Raw genomic sequence first — 22,872 nt, 5'->3', positions numbered from 1 at the left:
GACGCTTTAATCAGCTCTACCTGTCAGAGGCAGCAATAAATTTCATATGAAAGAGAAAGCGAGTGATTAAAAGCAGACATTAAGAGAGAGGAGAGGGAGATGGTGCTTGGGGAGTGCGGGGGAAAGAGGAGAGGAGGGGGAGGAGGAGAGGAGGCGGAGGAGAGGGTCTATTGTGTGTGTTTGTTTGTGTGCGCAGGCTGAGGGCTATAGAGAGAAATGGGGAAAAGGACAATACGTAGCTGACTGCATCATTGTGTGTGTGTGTGTGTGTGTGTGTGTGTGTGTGTGTGTGTGTGTGTGTGTGTGTGTGTGAGAGAGAGCGAGAGAGAGACTAGGGGGGAGTGTTTGTGTGTCAGATGGTATTCCTGCTCGTCTCGCTCCACCAGTTTAAGTTAAATCAGAGGCAGCCACTGGCACACTGAGGTGGTCTCTCTATCTCTCTGTCTGTCCTGCTCTGAAAGCATCAACAGCCTCCTGATTCAGCACCACAGGTAAGAGCTCGCATTACCTCACTTTCAACACGATGTTTCACCAACTTGTAAAAATCTATATTTGGCAGTCAAAGTCTACAAACTCTTTGAATGTAACTTCTGTAAAAGCCTCTCTCATTGGATGAGCATATTTTAAGTGCGACTGCTTTAAGGCGATTTTAATGTCCCAACACCAGCGCAAAAAGTTTTCGGAGTCTGTAAATATTTATCTCATAATCCCTTTGCTTAAAATCGCTGACATTACCTTGGGAACACGCACGTGTAGCGAATGCAAAGAACAAAAAGACCAATTCGATGTATTCACTGACTTTATCGTTGCCACCTGTTGTTGCTGTTTGTTCAAGTTGTTCATGTGAAAGTCCTGTGTGGGCAGAGCCTTTAAAACAAACCCACTGTAGCTGTGTGGTTGAGATGGGAAGAATCCAGAACTGCATTCTGCAAACGTTACGCAGAAAAGGATGGAGTCTATGGTAAAGTTTACATTGTCTCATTTCCCCATAGAGCTTTGGATCCACTTCCTGATAAACAGTAGCTCTGCGCTCCCTGAAAGTCCTAATTATATAAAGAATAAGGCAGGCAAGAGAGGAAATGGTGAGGAAATCAGGGTGGCTGTACGTGGAATGGTGGGGAGCGGTAACTGAGGGAAAGAAGAGAAGAACAGGTGACATTTAATTTTAGCCCTGTCAGTGAGAGAGACAGGTCTATGAAGGGATTGAATGAACATGAGGAAAAGAAGTTGTGGCTTCAGAGTGAAGGCTGCTCAACATCACGCTCTTTAACCAAGAGCTTTGTATGGGTTTCACTTTATAGGTGCTTAGTTTCCCGCCTGATGTTTCTATGCTGGAGACAAACTCCACTCTGGAGAGCCAGACACTGTTATTTGATATGATTTCAGGTTCTACAAACTATCTCAATGATTTAAAATAATTTGGAGGGAAAAGGATTCATAATGTGTGATGTTATTGTAATCAAAAGTGTCAGCAGCATATTTCATAAAGCACATACAGGAAATGAAGGGAAGCTTTGCAGGCTGAAGTCTGCGCTGTGTAATTGTGCAAGTCACATGAAAGTGCAGTTTTGTAAACAAAAAAATGCAGACATGGTCTCTGAAGCCAATATTTCCATTAGCCCGTCTCTGGCAAGCAGAAGCCCAGTCTTAATTTAGTTCATGGACACGATCACTCACACACACACACACACACACACACACACACACACACACACACACACACACACACACACACACACACACACACACGCTTTATCAAAATCTTCTGTTCTTTCTCTCTTTGAACACAGATATATAAGATGCAAACATTTGAAATGGAGAAGTGTGCTGGTTTGTAGCAGTTTATTTATGTTGACTGCAATCAACCAACAAACTTAACATTTAAGAGTTACTTTAGAAGTCAATGAGTTTGCTCTTTATCAAGTTTCCTCCTTCAAAACCTCTTCAGCTGAAGTGAGACCCCTGTAAGTTGAGCCGGAGGAGGAAATGAGTTGCAGGAGGCTATGTCCAGGTTTTAAACACCCGTATTATTACTCTACAAGGCCTGAAACGAGGCCTAATCGAGAGGATGATCACGAGGCGGGTGGCTGAGGTGGTGTGCTCCCAGTAAGACGAGCCCCACTTCATAATGGGCCGGTATAAATCATTAACTCCATCAACCGAACATTTTAGTGTGTCTCTCTATGGGCAGCCAGATGGTGGTGCTCATGTCAGAGCAGCCTCAGATCGCTCTGTTGATGGGAACCACGATTCTATCCGTATGCGGACTAACGCAACTGTGATTTTAATTTTCCTCGGTTTAGCTTTTTATGAAATTCCCATGATCCCAGTAAGGGGCCGCATTCACATATCCCAGAATAGGATTAGAAATGGAATGTTGTCACTACGGCGACATTCAGGAGTCGGCCATTACACTGGGGGGCAGAAATGTCCCCAAACTCCTATTCCTGATTTTAGCATTCATTGTAAGCAGCTGTGTGTTTGCAACCAGCGCCTCGCAGACCATTGTGTCGTCCGAGAGGATGCAGCTTGCTCGTGGACCTTGTGAAGTGGGTGTTTACCTTCCTGTCTGTGGTCACCCGGGGTTTATGGCTGTCATTCAGTAATGTGCCATCTAACTCCCGAGCTCACTCACTGGACACGGTCACACTAAATCACCTGCTTCCGAGTCACCTTCTGTCCGTGCCACCTCGCCTTTATTATATGGCTCACGTACATATATAGGCAGCAATAACTTTCAGCCTTGTTTATATTCACTCCCCACACGCGTCCCCTCGCCTTGAGCATCTACCTCATGGAAAAATACAGCCGGTTAAAATGCCAGCCAACAATGGTAAAAGGCATGTGGTGTCCATTTCCCCCCATATTTCCATTTGCGGTCATCAGAAATCATCTCGTAAGAAAATCTCTTTCAAATCCCTAAACTGTGAAACTGATATGTGTTTTGTCACTCACTTCAGTGTAGTTTAAATTGAAAGCCGCCCACTATATTAATCATAATAAGAAGACACATGCACTGTAAATCCAAGCAATGACATCTGTGTCGGGGCTTCACCCTACCAACGACTCCGCAGAGATATCTCATTATTCTGTGGCCCTTGGCACCCACACATCTTCCACAGTCAACAATCCCCACATCTGCAACTAATACAGTAGTTGCTTGAGTGCACACATGGGATTTCTTTCCAAAAATTCATCCCCTGAATCCCAGTGGAAAATGGAAAATGAGGAGATATTTGACTGGGAGATAAAATAGTTCTACTGTTCGGGCTAACAGCAAATGGCAGCAACTGGATTCATGCAAAAGGAAACTTTCAATTTTCTTCAGATGTACCATAAGACATGATATCACAGTACTGTGTCAGCTGTGAGGTGGGAAGAGTAAAATCTTGAGGCTAGAATGCCATCTTGTGGCAAAACGCCTGCTTAGTTTAGTGGACCTGGTAATCGAAGGATTTACATTTTTTTTATTGTGGCAGCACATTTCTTTTAATCTGTATTGTACAAAATAATCAACTTTATATTCTAAAAAACACAACATAGTGGTTTCATTATCGGTGTGCTATCTGCTCACTTTCTGAGCTCCGATATCAGAGCACGTTTCCCCCTGGCATCTGTGTGGTTTTAATGCAACCACAAACATGTTGTCATGTTCATGCAATTAGTAACAGAAACTATCTTTGCAGCTATAGTAATAGAATATATGAGGCTTATGCTAATATGATTACATTAGCCCCTCTAATGACACTCACGAAGCCATTCTATTAAACACAAAGACTCTCAACAAAGAGGAGAATTTGTTTTATATTCCCATTTCACATTCTGCTGCTACAAATGAAGCAATAACTAGCCCCGAGGCAAACTTTTCCGCTGCACGCAGGTTTGATTTTCTCACAGAGCAAAGTTTCCACGGAGCCGAATCCCCGCTGTCCTGTTTGTTTAGGTGTGTGCTGATTCGAAGTTCTCATGCTGGGTACAACGTATCTCAGCACACCAAGGGTTTGAAACGTGACATGTCTTTTACGGCGAATGGAGACTCAGCCCTCTCTTTCTCTCCCCTTTCTGTTCCCTGAGTACCTCAGTGTTTAATGGTGTTGTTATCCCAGCTCGCACTTTGCCATGCAGTCTTCATTAACAAAGGTCGTAACACAAGGCATAAATGTTCTCCTTCCGGGTGCTGACAGTCCACCCAGATGGACAGACCATTTGATAAACACTGCACTGTTTTACTGTTGCCGTTCATTAGCCGAGAGACGATTTAATTGAATGAGAAGGGGGAATGCAGACTGTTTGAATAATGATGTTTCAAAGGGCATTTTTGGAATATTGAGTAACATACAACATCTGTTTTTCATGGCTTCTTATTTTACAGAAATAACATAAAGTGTCAGGATGGCTTTAATGTGCAGGTCTTTAATGAGCTGGTGTAGGGTGAGCGCTTTCATTGGTGCTCGTGTGGATTTGCGTTTATGGGCCATGCCGGCGGTAATGATGGCTCTTCCCGTAGACTGCCTGTGACATTTGTGTTGTCTTTCTTTTATAGGACTCGCTGAGGCCCTCGCCCAAGGCCCGTATCAGTCACCACAGACGCACCCTGCTGACAGGGCCCCCAGTTTAAAAGTCCCAGAATCTGGCACTAAAAAAGGGAAAATGCAGAACGTAACGACAGGAGCGACCGACGGGATAGCTCTGACGTGTGGCATGTCTGGAAGCCATGAATTCATCTTCACCCTGGTACCCATCGTCTACGGCTGTATCTTTGTCATCGGCATTGTTGGAAACAGTATGGTAGTGGCTGTGATCTACTGCTACATGAAGCTCAAGACGGTGGCGCATATATTTGTGCTCAATCTTGCTGTTTCTGACCTCACCTTCCTCATCACTCTGCCCATGTGGGCCATCTTCACTGCCACAGGCTATCACTGGCCCTTTGGAGGATTCCTGTGCAAGGCCAGTGCATTGCTGGTGATTTTTAACCTCTACACCAGCATCTTCTTCCTCACAGCACTCAGCATTGACCGTTATCTTGCCATCGTCCACCCAATGCGAGCACGCAGGTTACGCACTGTGCTGTACGCACGTATCACCTGTGTGGTGATCTGGCTTTTTGCCTTTGTGCTTAGTGTGCCCTCAGCAATGAGCAGGGATGTCCACAACATCAAAAACTCCACTACAGTGTTGTGTGGCACTCTTCACCCGACCATTGAAAATCCCATTATTACGAAAGAGTTCCTGCTGGCCATCAGCCTGATGAAAAGCCTGCTCGGCTTCCTGGTGCCCTTTGTCATCATCATCACCTGTTACTGCCTCATTGGACGTGCACTGGTGGGGGCGAGGCACATCCAGAAAAGCTCCCGCTCACGGGATGACGAGGTGCTGCGCATGCTTGCAGCAGCTGTCCTGGCCTTCTTCCTGTGCTGGGTGCCCCATCAGGTGTTCCACTTGATGGATATGCTCACCCAGCCGTCGCTCGAAAAGCACTGTGCCATCAAAGAAATCATCGACACCGCCATGCCCTTCACTATCTGTATTGCCTACTTCAACAGCTGCGTCAACCCTCTCGTGTACGGCTTTGTCGGGAACAACTTTCGCAAAAACCTGCTGCGACTGTTGCGCTGCTCTCCAGATGGAGTTAGAGTGTCTCACCCGAGCATCAGCTCCAGGATGAGCGCCCTCTCTTTTCGTGCCTCTGAGGCACTGAGCCTCACAGCCAAAAGCAAGGCCTCTTCTGACGTTAAGTGACAAGGAAGAAAAAGAGTGCACGTTTACTCTCCCCGCTCTTTGGGCCTGTGGTTAAGGGGCTGGGGATGGAGACATTCCATGCTTTTAAAACCCCAACTGTATTGCAAAGCACTGAAACACGCAGAATGGTTGAAACGTATTCACGTCCTTCTGTAAGTAAGTCCAAAATAAATCCACCTTGTACAATGCTACTCAAAAACTATTACATGTCACACGATGCTCATACTTGTAACATGCATGCAGGCAAATGTTTCTTCTCTTTTAAATTAAAGTCAGTGTCACTGACATCTGTGTTTTTAAATAATCCAGGAATTTACTATGTCAAATTTACTATATATTACTATATACCTACAGATCACTTATCCCATTATTTACATGAGATATGCATATCCCGCAGGGTTTTGTCGCTTTGGTGCCTAAAGGACACAGTGCAGTAATATATTGTCCTGTGAGAAGCATTCTGTGTGCTCAGTAGGTCTTTCAGTTGGAACAGTGATCAAGTGCTCAGCAAAGATGCCAAAGCTAAAAACAAAAAAAAATAAAAATCATAATCGACACATGCCAGCAGCTGTACACATGGAACAATTGGTAAAGTGTAGCAAAAATGTGATGTATGTTTATATCAGTTGGTAACATATTTGACTGTGATAACTAGTGCCTGTATATGCTGTTTGTGGTTACGTGTTTGCATCATAACATTGAAATGATGAAATGTTACCGAGTCTGGGAGTAACATGCTGTATCAATAAGAGCACTACACCAACACTCCGGGGTGATCATTGTCAATATCTCTGGTTGTTTTCTTTGTGATATTTAAACATGTTGATAGATTTAGTTTTTTCCTATACTCTGTAAGTGTACAGGTTGTGAATATGTGAAAATATGAATAAAATGTAAAAATACACAGTACGAAGTCGATTTTTTTATCACCACATAATAGAGCTGTCACAATATCTGATTTTCACTCCATGATTATCACGACCAAAATAATTCACAATATTGATACTGTCACAATAGTTTTTTAAATTATTAATTAAAATATTTAAATTCATCTTTAACTGTTTAAGGTGCGTTTTGTCTCTTTTGGCAAATTATTATAATTAATTAAAAGTCTTTGACTGTAACTGTATATATTAAATTATTCAAGAGGAGCTGGATTATATACACTGTATCAGCATATGTGTATTATTAACATGATTTTATTTTTAAATATCAATGTAAATCAATTGATCTTGGCTCAAAACTTGCTGAAGCACCTCCATCATCTATGAATCATTGACCAGATCAGATCGGCCCCTGTTCCTCCACGTAGCACCCTAAAATAAATAGCTTTTTGGAAGGATGTGTGCCACAAACATGACAAAAAAGGCACACAGGGCCAGTGTTGTTCATGGGCTGAGGTGTTTCCACTCTGCCTGAAGACCCTCTGCCACACCCACCTCCACACCTGCAAGGCAAGCAGACAAACAACCAGGCAACAGGCAGACGGGGCAGAGAGGGTCGTCACATGTGTGACACGCTGCTCTATCACAGAAGGGGATTGGTGGACGGGCGGCAGGTCAAGGTTATAAATGCTGTCACGCGCTGTGTCCAGCCTCACTGACAGCATGAAGGTCCTCCTGCTTCTCGGATTGGTGGCTGTTGCCCTGGCTGACATCACTCGCTTCGAGGGGTAAATCTTTAGTCTCTGATGAAGAAAAAAATACATTATATTTTATGAGTTATGTGAGTTGCACTATTGCTATAAAAAAATGTATGAATTGCAGCGCTAATCATGACTTTTCATGAAGCGAGAATGATGACATACTGTGCAATGACTCTTGACCTGTCTGCATGTATTATAGGGTGATATTAGCGAATGTTAACTTGTGGACCAAGAGAGTACTGTAGGCTTTAGGTCACAATATGGTTCAATGTAATTATGCCATCAATATGTCAATTTTAATAAGTGTGGCAATTTGTTCGTGTTATTATTAGTGTTTCAAATGTATTAAACAGCAGCATTGTACAAACCAGTAACCCTTCAACTTCAACTACAGGCCCCCAAAACCATTGGACCACTTTAGCTTGATGCACATGCTATTAAATGTATGTTTAGTGCCATGATTTGACAAGTGGAATCGAACATGTATATAAGAAATAACAGCTATAAATTGAATAACACACTATTCAATCACTTACTTCATTACTTGTGAAAGGCCAGCAGCACACAAGCTAGAGTAGAGTAGAGCGAGAGTATTATTTGACTGTGGTCAAGAGACGGCCCATAGAATATATATATAATATATCATTTCAACCAGAGAACTGTGGCTATTGTACTGTATTTGTGAACAATCTTTTTTGTTTTTTTTCTAGAGAGAAAGTCTTCCGTCTGAAGCCTGTGCTTGATGAGCATGTGACTCTCATTAAGCAACTGGCTAAGAGCATCGAGGTAACTTTCTGCTTTTTCTTACTGACCTTATAATCCTATCTGTACTCACTACGGGGATTTCATTCGTTTGCTGATGGTGGAAGAGGTTGGACAGGACCTACTTCTTTAGTCAATTCACTGAATACCTGTTCAAATATGCAAATCATATCGAATTGCATATCGAATTTTTTAAATGCTTGTATCAAATTACTGTCTATGTTGCTGGATTTTTGGCGTGTCATATTCCCTTCACAATAAGAATGTCTTTCAGCTCGTCACAGTTTGTCAAAATGAGAGGCTTGAATTTGGATTTCACGTCTGAATATCTCTACATGCTCAAGTGTTTGACTTTGGCGCCATCTGCAGGTCGACTTCTGGAGGCCCGAGAGCGCTGAGCTGGTGACCATCGACATTGACGTGGACATCCGTGTGCCTGCCATGTACCTGGATATGGTGTACACCATCCTGCAGCAGAATGACATGGCGCATGAGTAGGTCACGAGACAAAGATGCAAAAATCTGATTTCCAATTTTTTTTTTTACATGTGATGTTTAAAGACTTTTTTATGAATTCCTCTTCAGGGTCCTGATTGAGGATATGCAGTCTGCTGTTGATGCCGAGGCTGACAACAAGCATTCTGCCAGAGCCCACAGCTACACCAAGTACAACAACTGGGACAATGTAAGAGGAAAAAAGATCATCAGTCACAACCTCTACCCTGACCCAACTGTTATTTCCTGTTCTTATTTTCCACTCCTTCAATTTCAGGTCCAGTCCTGGATTAACTCTGTTTCCTCCTCCAATTCTGATCTGATCAGCAAGCAGGTGATTGGAAACACCTATGAGGGACGCCCCATGACTGTCCTGAAGGTACAAGACTTATCTGCTGTATCAGTCCCTCGTGTTGAAAAGTTCCGGATGAATGTACACCACCGATTTACATCTAAATGTTTTATGATTACTTTGAACAACCACAGCTCGGTAAGAAGTCCAGCTCCACCAAACCCGCTATCTTCATGGATTGTGGTATCCACGCGAGGGAGTGGATCTCTCCTGCTTTCTGCCAGTGGTTTGTCAAAGAGGTATAAGACACCTGGATAGGCATGGCAAGCATTTATACAAAGACTTCCCCTGTTAACGGCACAGATTCATTTCCCAATCTTCCTCAGGCTCTGTCCACCTATGGCAGTGATTCTCAGATGACCAGCCTGCTCAACCAGATGGACGTCTTTGTTCTGCCCGTCTTTAACATCGATGGCTACGACTACACCCACAAGAGTGTACGTTCCATCTTCGAATCTGACGGAGGCCGTGCTGTCTTGTTTATCTTAAAGAGTTCGTTGATTTGTTAAATGCATGTCTCACGTGTTTATTTTGTCCACTGGGGGACTTTAGAGCAGGATGTGGAGGAAGACTCGCTCCAGGAATTCTGGATCCAACTGCATTGGTGCCGATCCCAACAGGAACTTCAACGCCGGCTGGTGCAGTAAGTGCAACACATATACATGTTTATATGTCTTAAAGGGGTACTCAAGCTATTTTATATTGCACTTCCGTAAAGAAGGGGTATAAATATGAAATTTGTTTTTTTTAATGACAAAAGTCTTTGCAGCAGAGGCCGAGATATTTTGACTTTTAGTTTTCATTTAAGACACACCCCAATAACCTTGAATGCAACATTTCCCATCATGCAAATTGGTACCATCATTTGTTGAAAATATCCACATCTTTCAAATCCAAATTGTGTAACGTAAGGCTACAAAGCAATTCAAAGATGTGTTGTAAATGTGTGGTCTCATCCTGAAAGAGGTGTCACCTTATGACATCACGATGACATCCTCAGGATCATTTTCCCAAACTCCCCCCTGAGCCGTATAAGACCTTCTACAATGGTTTTCACAGGCTGCATAGTACTCCTCAAGTGAACAGAATGACTTTAAGCCCGGTCACGATGCATTTGAAGAAGTAAAAAAGAAATCTGATTTTCTTTTCAGCCATTGGAGCCTCCAGCAACCCCTGCAGCGAAACCTTCTGCGGCTCCAAACCTGAGTCTGAGATCGAGGTCAAGAACGTTGCCGACTTCATCCGCAGGAACAAGTCCGTCCTCAAGGCCTACCTCACCATCCACTCCTACTCCCAGCTGCTGCTCTTCCCCTATTCCTACACCTTCCAGCTGGCTGCGGACCACAGTGAGCTGGTAAGTCATCACTATCTGCCATGAATAGCGTCATGGACATACCGCTGAATAAGCACAGAGATTTTATTGACTGACATGCTTCATAATGATTATCATACAAGTATCAAAGGTAAAAGAAGTGTCAGTCGATGGTTTATTGTATTGACAGCACATTTAGAAAAAAAGTTCAAGTAAGAATTCAGCAAAGTCTTATCTAAAGGCCACACTTGCCTGCTTGAAATCATCTACTCCCTCACTCTCATGGCTCTTTTCCCTCCCACCGGGGTGTACAGTTAACACTCACAGCCCTGCTCCAGCTCTCACACGAACTGAGGCTCGTAATTTAAGCTCTCTTCTGACACTTTCTAGAACGAAAGAACTCCGGGGATCTGTCATAACTCATCTGTTCTGTTCGAAATATAATTTCCTGCTTGTGCATTAGTCTGGGGATTTCATTTCCTGTTGGAACTCACTTAAGCTTTTTACTGTTTTCTGTAATATCAGCGAAAAAATGCTGCACGGAAAAAACAACATATATTTGCTTTTCTTACAACAAGCTGGATTTGTAAAGTTGGAGTATTGTTCCTTTATTAGACACTCTTTTCACTTTGAAACCAGACGATTTAACTTTCTAAAGAATTAGCGGCACAATTATCCCTTAATTCAGGAGTTAAAGAATACAAACAAAGTGTTGCCCATTTGTATTAAAGTCAGGTGTTTTGCTGATACAACCTTACTTGGTCTGGTGTGACCAGAAGCCTACGGTGGCTAATGTTAGCTAACTTTAGAGAGAGAGATTTTCTATGTCGTCCGATTGTCTATTGAATAAGCATGTGAATATATCTGTACTTTGTAAAAAAACATCTGATTGGTCCTTTTAACACTTCTGACCTTTGTTTCTTCTCGACATCGTACAGCTGAAGGTTGCTGAGGGAGCCTCTGCTGCTCTGCGTAGTCTGTACGGTACTCGCTACACCAGTGGACCTGGTGCTGCAACCATCTGTAAGTACAGCAAATACTGCAGCTGCATTGGTCTCCGTGGGGGAAATAGTGTATTAGAGGGACCTTGATATTCTATTTCACGCCTATAATGACATGCATTATGATGTGTTTGCGATGCACAAACCTCTTTTTGAAAGATATGGCCTCAGAGGCAACAAAAGCGTGTCGCCTATGATGAGACAAAGCTATTTCTAGCACACAGAGGATTCTTTGGGCCCCTGAAAGCAGTATTTGTATAAAAACACATCCAGGATGTTCCAGGTCATCAGCGTATCCCGCTCTGAATATCCCCCCCCCCCCCTCCTTATCTGCCTTCAGACCCCGCAGCTGGAGGCTCTGATGACTGGGCCTACGACCTGGGAGTGAAGTATTCCTACACCTTCGAGTTGCGCGACACTGGTCGTTATGGCTTCCTGCTGCCCGAGTCTCAGATCAGGCCCACATGCGAGGAGACCATGCTGGCCGTCAAGTACATCGCCGCCTACGTGCAGAAGAACCTCTATTAAAGAATGAGACTGCCAGGACCCCTGCCAACTCGGCTCCTCTGTACCAGCCCCCAGCCCCTCCAACCTCTCAGCCATCTCTAGCCTGTATCCATGGATACGGGCACCACCCGCCATGTTTCCTTGCTGTGCTTGACAGAATGTCAAGATGAGTGCAAACAATAAAATCAATGATCCATCCCCACATGCTGAATCATTTTTTTATGTGTATATGATGATAATAAAGCGTCTGATGGACTGAACCTTTGCCATTTGTATGAAAATATACAACAAACAGTGTGTGTATGGTGAATACAATGATGCTTACACTTCACAGCCCGTCGCTAATGGGTCAGGAAACTTGTGTGAACAGAAATTATGGAATAATATGCTTTAAAAAAAAGTCCTTCATGGCCCAAGAAAACATAGTGAGACATTTAACTTTAACAATAAAGAATCTACTGATGTACTGTATCAGACCCTTCTGGCGCTGTTCCAGTGGTGGAGGGTGGGAGGGTGGGAGGGTGGGGGTATCAGTCAAGGATTTTAGTCCAGCCGCACAGCGCGTGACACCCACAGAGTAACTCCTTGGCAGCGTCTCCACTGTGCCAAGCATTTGGAGAAAATAAAGGAGCCAACGACCAGCAGGGAGTTTAACTGCACTGGCACACATTTCTGGAGCAGAAGGTGAAAATTCAGCTGCTTTTGTGACATTACGACAAATGCAAATTTGTAAACTGAAGGTTTCAAATCCAATCGAATCAAGTTTTGAGACTATCTGGTCTGTGCGGGGACTTAAACCGGCGACCCTCCGGCTCCCAAGCTAAGTCCCTCCGTATCATATTACTGGTAGGGATTTATTTTTTCCTGGGCTAGCTGTGTTCATAATTCCACTCGTGCAGTTCAGGGAATATACCATGACATACATGCACTCACGAATATGTTTTATTTTCTTTAAACAAGAAAAAATAAAGTGTATTATCCCCCTACCCCTAGTATAAGAGCCACGCCCCAAAACACCTTTTAATCTGAGGATTACCTCAAGAAATTTACTGAGACAACTAAAAAGAATCCACTGTTGTGTAACACAGTGCAGGAGGCGCACAGACCTCCACAGCCGCTTCTGTTTGTCTTGTTTCTGTCATGATATATTGTCTTTATTCCACAAGAGGGCGACACAATCCAAACTGTCGCCTAAAATATGGAACATGTTGTTCATCTCGGCACCTCATTACAGCATCATCACCATCTCTACTTTATCATCAACAGCACAGATAACACCCGCCAAGGGAGCCACGTGAAAGGTCAAGGCTGCAGACGGATGTCTTGGGAATGTGAAATTATTTAAAGGTCAAGATTACTTGACTGGATCAGCTGTAAAGTTTTAACTGAATAAAAGTCTGTTCAAAATCACTAAATGATACATGTGTGTCCACATTCACGCGGAATAGTGTGTAAACACGTGAACAGTAGAACTCCTGAGTGCCGGAGGGGGTTGTGGAGGCTCGCGTGGGGAACAGGTGGGTGTGTGCCGGACCGTCACATGACGCTGTGATTGGCTGCTGTCATACTGGTATAAATCCACGTCTGTGGATCTGGTCAGTCCTTTTTCCTCCACGCTGAGCTGTCGCTTCTTCGGGTCCGGGCTTGAAAAAGTAGCTTCGACTTCTTCAGTTATGGCTGGTACGTAAACCTCGTAACATTTCAAAGAAACTGCGGTGTTGCGTGTTTTCGCTTCCAACGTGGGGGCCAGACCTTTAAACTAAAACGTGTTTCGTGTGAAGTTTAAAAGGCTCGCGAGCCGTTGGTTGCTGGCGTTCAACATCACTGTGTCGCTGTGGTGGCAATGGCAGCATGTCGTTAAAAGTTCCTTGCCTGTAGTTTGGTTTAAATGTTTGTAAATCCCCTCCGAAGTTAGCGGAGTTAAATCCTAATGCGTGAAAGTAGCGTTTGCGTAATCTGTGTCGCCACCTGTGTCTCGCTGTCCGAGCAGTTCGCGTGACGCTGTCGGCCATATCTGAAACATGTTGCCATATATGACATTTAAGCCACAGTGTCGCCAGTTAGGATGTACTGTGGGCTCCACGCCATTCGTCACGTTGAATATATTTACTTTATTACTAGACATCCTAATCAGGAGCCATTAACCGATAACTCAGATTAAAGCCTTCTTCTCTTCTGGGGAAAGCTTTTAATGAATGACATAATGGTCCTGCTGAGCTTTGTAAAGCCTGTGCTGCTGTATGTCACTATTCTCCATTACCCACCTCCCACTTGTGGTGTTCTCTTACTGGGGGAAGTGGATATGCAGCCTGTACTGTACATTCCCTCACCCTATAGGCTGTGGTTCAACTCCATGATGTGGTTCATGTTAGGCTTCATGCATAAACAATACAGAGCTTGTTGTGCCAGTTGAAAAAGGGGAGGGGGGGTGAGAGAAAAGAGGTGTGGTGCTGAGAGCAACTTTTCCTGGCAACTCTGATGGGGCAACACTTCACTCTTAACGGTTTTCTGCGTACTGTGTTGCTGTCTTTGACTGTTATTGGTTGGCGAGTACTGAAAGGTTGCTTATACAATCCACGTGGGCTCCGTGTTGGCGCACATGCTACAGTCACACAACCTTCCCAGCTGCCATGTGCATTTCATCACTGCAGTTTATGTCCTTTCACAGGCGGGTCATTGTTCTGAGGCTTGCCTTGGCAGCGAGGTGACAGATTTTCCTCCCTGCTGTCAGAGGTGGTGGCACAGAGTAGGCACTATTCTGCAAATAAAACTCCACTTCATGAGATTTAATCTGGTACTGGAGACTACTTTTCTCTTTTTTTTAAGGCAAGGCCATAGAGTTTGTGGAAACTCTGCTTGTTTGAGTATTTTAAATAACTTGCCGTTATGCTTTTTATTGTTTCTCAGGCTATCTTTTATGTTCCTGCTGGCCAAACATGTGATTTCATGTCAAGATATTTGCAGCGCAGTCGCAATGTAGTTAAGTCTCAAACACCTTCAACTATTTGATGCATCGATGGCAAATTGAATGCGTCAGTGTGAGTCAAATGATGAGGATACTTGTTGAACCCACCACCATCCCCATTGTGCTTTACCCCAACTGGAGATAGATTCTTTGGATTTGCATGTTGTACTTTGGCTCTGAAACCTGTTTGCTGGATTTTGTTGAAATATTTTCAGAAAAAGATGTACAAGTGTGTTGGATAAAGTTAAGATACTCTTTAACAGGAAACATTTTTTAAGTTGAGAGAAGTTTTAATTTTTTAACATCACAGATCATCTTTGCTGTTAAATGTTCTTTCTTCAACAGACCAGGCGTTTGTGACGTTGGCCACCAATGACAGCTATGGTCGGGGAGCCATGGTTTTGGGCAAGTCCCTCCGAAACCACAACACAACCAAGAAGCTGGTGGCTCTCATTGGTCCACGAATGTCAGAGCCTTGCCGGTAAGAAACCATACCTCCGACTGCTGGTCCAACATTTCTAAATCGCACCTGTCGGCGTTCTTGTCGAGGAATGTTCTCCACCTGGATCGTTGGCGACTCATTCTATAGTATTGTGAATCATTAGGTCCGTGCTGAAGGGGATCTTTGACGAGGTGAGGCTGGTGGATGTCTTGGACAGCGGCGACACGGCGCACCTGGCCATGATGAAGAGGCCAGACCTGGGCGTCACCTTCACCAAACTCCACTGCTGGACTCTGACGCATTACTCCAAATGTGTCTTCATGGACGCAGACACTCTTGTGAGACTAACTGAGCCTCTTTCTAAGGCAAGAACATTCCAAGATGTTTTACTGCAACTGTCTAATGTCTAGTGTTGTGTTTGTCTGCCTCCTAGGTGCTGTCAAACATAGATGACTTGTTTGACAGAGAAGAGTTGTCTGCTGCTCCCGACCCCGGCTGGCCTGACTGTTTCAACTCCGGCGTGTTTGTTTTTCGGCCATCTGAGGAGACTCACGGCAAACTGCTCCAGTATTGTACAGAACACGGCAGCTTTGATGGTAAGAGGAGAACGTCTTCTGATATTTTAGTTTTGTGCTGAAATGTTTTTTATTTTATGTTGATAGTTTTTAGCTGTTTGTTGGGCAAACCCAGTAGTTTGATGATGTCACCGTTGGCATGGTAGTAGTTTATTTGATAGTTGCATCCCTACTTTACTGAGGAATAGTTCCACATTCTTGGAAATACTTTTTCTCACTGACCTCCAATACTCTGGATGAGAAGATCAATGCTGGCACCACAATATAACTCCCAGTTACAACAACTTGTTTTTCCATGACAACTCGAGGACTCAATGCATTTCCCAAAACATTTTCAAACTATTCACGTCACATCGTAGATTATCTTCTGAACTAATTTCTGCATGTTGGTATTTGATAAAATGTATTTGTCATGTACAAGTTTCTCTCCAAATGACATGTCATTGCCAAATACATTACAAGAAGTGATTTAGTACATATGTAGATAATTGCAAGTATTTCTAGTTTTGAAGTCTGCAAACTTTTTTTTTTTTATTCAGTCAAACGCACACAAACATGAATGCTTTGCGGAACATTGAGTTCCTGGTAACATGTTGTTAAACTGACCTTGTTGATCTTTTGCTCTGAGTGAGGCCTTCATCGAGCCCGGTGCCCGGACACAAGGCCCTCCTGTCACAGGCTCTGCCGCTCTGCGGAGTTATTCTCAGGGCTTCACTGGGGAGGGGTTCAATTTGAGAGGTCGTGTTTTGCACAGAGCGCTGGTTGACATTCAGCAGCTCTTCTCAGTGAGGCCGACTGTAACTGAATTGTGGTCGTTGTTTTGGCTCCGTATCAGGTTTAAAATAACTTTAGTCAACGCTTGTAGGGCGCTGGGGTTCTCATATACTGCAGCTCTACCACCTTCGCTTTCCACAAAAGGTTACAGCACTTTTTGTACATTACATGAAACTATTAGAGTCCCTTTTTTCTTTTTTTTTTAAAGGTAACTGCAAACATTTTACCATGACGGAACATTCATTTTAAACTATATTGCCCTCTTTCTTAAACACTTTGATGTATACAATTAGTATTTAAAGTATACAAAAGTCTTGCAGGTATTAAGAGGTTCCTACTTTGCCTTATCTTTTACAGTGTCCTGCTTTAGTGAATGATTTTAACTGCAGAAAGATGCAAAATATTATGAAGATGGATCTCAATAAGCACATACTGTGAAGAAACTATTTGTAATGAAGAGCCTGGAATAGTTTGTCAGGATAGGTACTGAACAATGAACTTGTGCATGCTCTCTGCTGGATAAACTGTGTAATTGCAACACTTTTTTTCAGCATGAACTCAAATGCAGCTTTGGCTTTTGTCTACTGTCATTTCTTACTTCAACGCTGAAGGCAATACTGTAACTGGAAACGAATTTCCTCATCGTTTCCTCGGGCTGCTCAAAATGCCACTAAACAAAGGAACCAGTCGTGGAATAAACAGGCTGCAACGTACAGTAGGGCTGGGAGAGCCGGAGCGTGTCCTTGTTAGTAGCAGCGGACCTTTTTAACATGAAACGGTCAAGCTGTTCTCCTTTGTGATGCTGTGAAACGGATTCCATCTGTGAGAAAAGCAAACTACCGTAATTGGTGGCCGGTGCTTTCAAGTGCCGACTCATTCTGGCCGAGTTTGTTGAAAAGAATTTTTCCATGACGCGCACAGACGAGACATTGTTGCCTTCATTTTTCCAGGAAAGATGCCGCTGTCTATGAAAACTCGCCATTTTTCTATCTACTATTTCAATGGGATGTCAGTAAAGCCGTCGTATTGATAGCCATGGGTTGTCTTTTCATGGGCACTGGGGCATGAGTTGCCGTTGCCGTGACCTTTTCAGCTCCCTTCCACTATAAGGAGTACATGATGTACATGTGCAGCGCTGTCCCTCTGCAGTTCATGGATGATATTAAAACATTGCTGAGGTAAGGCAAAAAGGGAAATAATTTCAGCGGTTGGACCCTGAGGCTAGATCTCTGCATCTGTGGCTCCAATGAAGTCCGCTGCCAAAACAAACTGGCAGATATAAAAGCACATTCCTGCTGAGCTTTGCTCAGCCCCTCAAAATGAAGACACTCGGCCCCATGTGAAGTCTGAAATGCCCAGTAGAGGTTGTGTGTTCACACAAACTGCATCTGTTATTTTAAACTTCTGCGGTTTCAGACTGTACAGTCCTGTGCTACTGTGTAACTTCGATTACAGGCCAACGTCTCATAGTGTGCCAGGTTCAGTCCGATGACTTGCTGTATGGCGACGTGGTTCAGCATGAATAGTCAATGAGCGCGTCGTGTTTTAGCTTTGCTTTGAAATGCTGTGTTCTGGCTGGTGGTTTGTCACAATGTAACAGAGGAGATGTTCACTGAAAAGGCTTTTTCATTCGACTCTATTCAGATCTAGTTGTGTACTTTAAGTGTAACCTACTTAACGGCAGTTGTATCGCTGGACCCCAAACTGAGTTGGCTAAGCCACCGCCGAGACAAGAGCGTCCCAAGTCCTAAATTAGGCAAATTGAGCGAGGGCAAGTGGCTGTCCAGCCCTCCAGTTGGGCCCCGAGGACCTGAGGCAACTCTTGTGCAAACTTTTAATATGAGTGTTAAGTCAATGCTGATGTACATGAACAGCACAGAGGGGCAAAACCTTTTAATACTTGTGTCTAGTTCTATTATTTACATTAGAGCAGTCGTGAATAGGGCAGATAGGAAGTACAGATAAAACACCTTGGTTTCAATGGCGATACTTTTTTTTGAATCTCTTATTTAGGAATAAAAATGATCCGACTCAAGAGAACATTTTGTATCTTTCAGTTCATGTTTTTATTTTTTATGATTGGCAACTTTACAGTCGGAACCCAGCCTTGATGTATGTGTATATGTGTGGCTGGGTTCTTTGTATACTGTGTGTGTGTGTACCCTTACACAACACACTGATCTTTGATATTTTGCCTTCAGTGGAGAGTGCTGTCAACAGTGACGTGTTCTGTACATCGTGTCTCTTTAAGGCTCTGTACAGCATCTACAATATAAATCCACACCGTGCTCATGCATGGCTTCATATGATTTGATAAAACCCAGTGAGGTGAAACCTATTCAGATCTGCCAGTGCAGTTATGCAAGTCAGAGCATTATATTTCACATAAACAAGCCATGTGAAGGAAATCATCTGAATGTGTGGGAACATTTCTCTAACTGCTTGTCTGGGCTGGTGTCAGCAGGCTGCAGACTAAAGTTGACCAGCGTAAGTGGAAAGACTAATTATTGTGGCTGTCACAGGTGTGCAGATCATTTGACTGAACTCTGTCTGCTTGTCCTCTTTCAAAGAAGCTATCTAGTCGTGCGTTAAAAGCATTTTGTCAGCTGCTTTGCATGACAAAGTTGACTGTTCTGACTCATACCAGTTTCTCACAGACTGTTCACACAAATACAATATGCAGTCTCTCTTTTGACCTGAAGTTACCTGAAGTGTTCTCATCCCTGAGAACGCATTTATGAAAATGCCATTTAAAAGTAATTCAAAGCGTAGTACTGAGAACTTTCACTTTCTTCTCCCGAATAGCCGTGGAAATATCCCATTGCAGTTATCCACTCTAACTGCTTTCTCAGAGTTGAACCACATCTGAAACTCCAGATTATTCGTGATGAGTACATTGTGTTGATTTTTTTTTTTGCCCTCTGTTGCAGGAGGAGACCAAGGTGTTTTGAATGGCTTTTTCAGTGACTGGGCAACAGCTGATATATCAAAACACCTCCCGTTCATCTACAACCTCAGCAGCGTAGCCATCTACACTTACCTTCCAGCATTCAAGCAGTAAGTGTCGGAGTACTGAGGTCATGTTTCTAAAAACATTCACACAGTAGTTGCGGTTTCTGCCGTTTAAGCTCCTGCCGTGTATATACGGCCACAAAGTTTTTATTATACGATAGCAGAGAGACGGTTGGTGTGACTAAAGTCTTCCGTATCGGATGCGAAGCAGAAATGTTGGCAGACGCTCGCTCACATGAGCGCGTAGTCCCAACGTGACGACGTCGGGTTACGGGAGAGACGGAGCAGTTAATATTCCAGCAGGCCTCAGCGCTGGGTTGGATATCCCCCCTGAGCTCCCAACAGCTGAAACCCAAGCCTAAAATAGAGTGGTTTATTTAAAGACCTTTATGTTCGCCTCTAGGACTGGTCATTGTACGCTCCGGCTTAAGCTCCCAGCCTCGCTGCCCCTCTGCCTCACAACTTCTGTCCTCCATGGAAACAAACCTCATCAACAAGATCTTAGGTTTGGCATTTCCTGGCATCCAAATCAGGATGTCAAGGGTGATAAACAAGTCTGTACTTGTTAGTTGTAAGCAATACTATTGCTTAAGATGTCTGGCAAGCCCCCAGGGCCAGATTCAGGGTTATTTGTGTTTCATGTGCAGTTTGCAAACACTGAAAAGAAATCCATATCTGTCGGGTTGGTAAAGGAGATGCTATACATTATAATGTAGTCCAATATAAGCAGGTTAATGCCTGTGCAGTGCCATAATGTGCAATGTTTATCTTATTTTAAATTGATGGTATCTTGCAATATGACTGGGGACAGCAGACTTTTCTAAAACTCCATATAATTGTTTTCGTATAAATGCTGACAACATGTATGACACAAATGAAACTGTATTTTAGCTTAACAGTAGTTTACCATCAGCCACAGAGGACACTGTTCAGCAGAAGTTGCATAAGGATTCATTTTATGATCAGCAAAAATGACATCTACTCTTTTAGCTGTGACTGAGACACGTAATTCATAAAACACTTAATCTGCTAAGTCTAACTATACTAAAGCGTCCACTATATAAAATGTTCTAATTTACCATGCTACTCATTTCAGGTTTGGTGGCAATGCCAAGGTGGTCCATTTCCTCGGGAAGACCAAGCCATGGAGTTACAGCTATGACGCCAAATCCAAACGGATCACAGGAAATGTGCACGAGGCCGCCACGCACCCCACGTTCCTCCTGGACTGGTGGAGCCTTTACTCCAGCGCTGTGGTGCCCATGCTGCAGGGGCAGTACGGAGACGAGCCTTTCCACTCCGGATGTGTGGAGGTGAATGATCATACGTTTTATTCGACCTGCAGGCTTCCAGTTACACTACCAGTATAAGAGTCTATTTAACAAGCCAATGAAAACTCGGCCAAAGAAACGGCTTCCTTAGGATTTTTGATATGATCACCTTTTTACAGCTCACACTATTTTGGACCATCGACATGCAGGTTTCCAGATTGTCCAGCTCTATCAGAAATAATTGATTGTGGTGCTTTCATTGACAATGCAGGAAAGTACTGCATGTGTGGAAATAGATTGTCCCATATTTATGTAAGCACATGTATTCTCCTGTCGCATACTGTCTTTTTTTTCCCCACTTTTATTTTGCTCTGATTCTGGATGATATACTTCCTTTTCTGTCTTCCAATTCATCTCAAAAAGTTCCAGCACAGTGACATGGTCACTTTTGAGAGGGAAGAGATATGGGTATGTATTTTATAGCTAGCAGCAACTGTTTGTTGGCACCTGGTTTAATGCTATTACTGCTCTTACTCTGAGAGCTCTGCAGAGCTTCCGCGTGTGTTTGCCTGTCGCCATTAATTTGGAAAGGCTACGTATAAATAGTTCAGTGCTTCGAAAAAAGGCAATGCGTGCAAAAGGATGTGATCTGTCTGGGCTGTCTGTGTCTTCATTTTCAGTTTTCCTGCTCAGTTTCACTAATCTGTGTTTTATTTAAAAACATTTTTAAAGGATGAGAGCTGTACTTCACTCGAACAAGCCGAAGCCCAGTTGTCCTCAGAAGAACGGAAGAAGAACTGGGAGCAAGGCCAGGCAGACTACATGGGAATGGACTCATTTGACAATATCAAGAAAAAGCTTGATTCTTTTCTCAAATAAAGAGGCAATGAAGTGGGATATTGAAGTGGCACTTGTAGTTTTTCTCAATTAAAGAAGTAATGAAGCGGGATATCAAACCAGCGCTTGCAGTTTAACAAACTCACTACAGGTCTTTCAAGAAAATTCTGTAAAACATTTTTCAATCTTTGCTGTTACTGAACTAGAAACCAGCACTACCCCACTAAGTTATGTCTTCTGCAAGTCATAATTCAGTTTCACCCAGCCACAGGTATCTGTCCTGCAGCACTGTGAAGAAAATCAGGAAAGATTGATAACATAAATTCACTCTTTTCAAAGGTATTTGCAACATATAGATTTCGCATACAGTTTTCCATTTCTTCCATGCCCATGCTCGTTTTAATAAGTTGAGCTGGGTGTTTTGTATGAGTCGTGGCAAAGATTAGCAGTCACTAACGTGACGCAAATTTTTCTTCTTTAATGTCATTTTTTTACCATGCACTCGTCTGAGCAGTAACTATTGTTTTTCTCAGTTTATTGCTCATGCTTTTGAATTGGCGGGGGAAATGGCCTCAGTTTAACACCACTCAAAGCATGTTTACAGCACGTCTAAATGCCATAGGCTGGTTATCCTGCCATACTCCTTAGTGCCTTCTTGCTCTCTTTATCTATGGCCATCACCCTCTCTGTGGACTAGCAGCTAGCTACTTCTGTGCAGTCTGTGTAGGACATTAGTTTTGAACTCTTGTGTTGTACTTGACCAGAATGTTTTCTGTACTGTAAAGTCTTCCTTTTGGAACTATTAAAATATCATTCAACGTTTGGGATTTGCTACGGTGTTTATTTTCTTCAATTTAGGTCTTCGTTAAACTGAAACCAGTTGACTTTGTTTATTTGTGTAGATATAAAAAAAAAAAGGTAAAACATTGTTCAATACCCAAAGCCAAGAGGTTTCAATCGTGCGTACTTCCTGTTTCGCTTCACTCTCCGACAGCCAACCCCGATTCTGTTTTGTGTTAGACGCTTGTGGATGTAAGACATGGTGAAGACCATTAACGTCTGAAAGCGTCAATATATAACGTTAGTATTTTGTGCAAAGTTACGGATGCAGGTCACAAATACGGACTCAGCCCTTGTGATTTGTGATGTCATAACGTTCCAGGGGGCGTGCCGCAACCCA

The 22,872-nt window shown here is 43.3% G+C and overlaps 3 protein-coding genes across 4 annotated transcripts; all 3 read left to right on the top strand.

The window, feature by feature from the left end:
* Positions 1-391: 391 nt before the first annotated feature.
* On the top strand, positions 392-6,629 carry agtr1b (angiotensin II receptor, type 1b). Its single transcript, XM_079292598.1, has 2 exons — positions 392-491; positions 4,544-6,629. Exon 2 carries the CDS (start codon positions 4,651-4,653, stop codon positions 5,740-5,742), a length of 1,092 nt encoding a protein of 363 aa, XP_079148724.1. The 5' UTR covers positions 392-491; positions 4,544-4,650; the 3' UTR covers positions 5,743-6,629.
* A 720-nt stretch (positions 6,630-7,349) lies between these two features.
* Positions 7,350-11,837, top strand: cpb1 (carboxypeptidase B1 (tissue); the record flags this gene model as incomplete). Its single annotated transcript, XM_079291795.1, has 11 exons — positions 7,350-7,414; positions 8,098-8,173; positions 8,519-8,643; positions 8,735-8,834; positions 8,922-9,023; positions 9,131-9,235; positions 9,323-9,433; positions 9,549-9,639; positions 10,148-10,350; positions 11,247-11,331; positions 11,650-11,837. 11 exons carry the CDS (start codon positions 7,350-7,352, stop codon positions 11,835-11,837), a joined length of 1,251 nt encoding a protein of 416 aa, XP_079147921.1.
* A 1,561-nt stretch (positions 11,838-13,398) lies between these two features.
* On the top strand, positions 13,399-22,514 carry LOC306794260 (glycogenin-1-like). Of its 2 annotated transcripts, XM_079292295.1 has the most exons (8): positions 13,399-13,496; positions 15,127-15,262; positions 15,387-15,561; positions 15,657-15,819; positions 19,503-19,629; positions 20,681-20,897; positions 21,279-21,323; positions 21,588-22,514. In XM_079292295.1, exons 1-8 carry the CDS (start codon positions 13,490-13,492, stop codon positions 21,732-21,734), a joined length of 1,017 nt encoding a protein of 338 aa, XP_079148421.1. In that variant the 5' UTR covers positions 13,399-13,489; the 3' UTR covers positions 21,735-22,514. The 2 variants fall into 2 exon arrangements, with proteins under 2 accessions (XP_079148421.1, XP_079148422.1); XM_079292296.1 differs by lacking the exon at positions 21,279-21,323.
* The last annotated feature ends 358 nt before the right edge of the window (positions 22,515-22,872 follow it).

This window comes from Melanostigma gelatinosum, assembly GCF_949748355.1.
Source record: "Melanostigma gelatinosum genome assembly, chromosome: 20".
In the NCBI taxonomy this organism is placed as follows: domain Eukaryota; kingdom Metazoa; phylum Chordata; class Actinopteri; order Perciformes; family Zoarcidae; genus Melanostigma; species Melanostigma gelatinosum.
This window is presented reverse-complemented; position numbering and strand designations above follow the sequence as displayed.

Excerpts from the sequence above, each read along its gene's own strand:
- agtr1b (XM_079292598.1), top strand. The coding sequence starts at position 4,651 with ATGCAGAACGTAACGACAGGAGCGACCGACGGGATAGCTCTGACGTGT.
- LOC306794260 (XM_079292295.1), top strand. Across the intron at positions 15,263-15,386 it reads CGAATGTCAGAGCCTTGCCG|GTCCGTGCTGAAGGGGATCT; the intron begins GTAAGAAACCAT and ends GTGAATCATTAG. Across the intron at positions 21,324-21,587 it reads TTGAGAGGGAAGAGATATGG|GATGAGAGCTGTACTTCACT; the intron begins GTATGTATTTTA and ends ACATTTTTAAAG.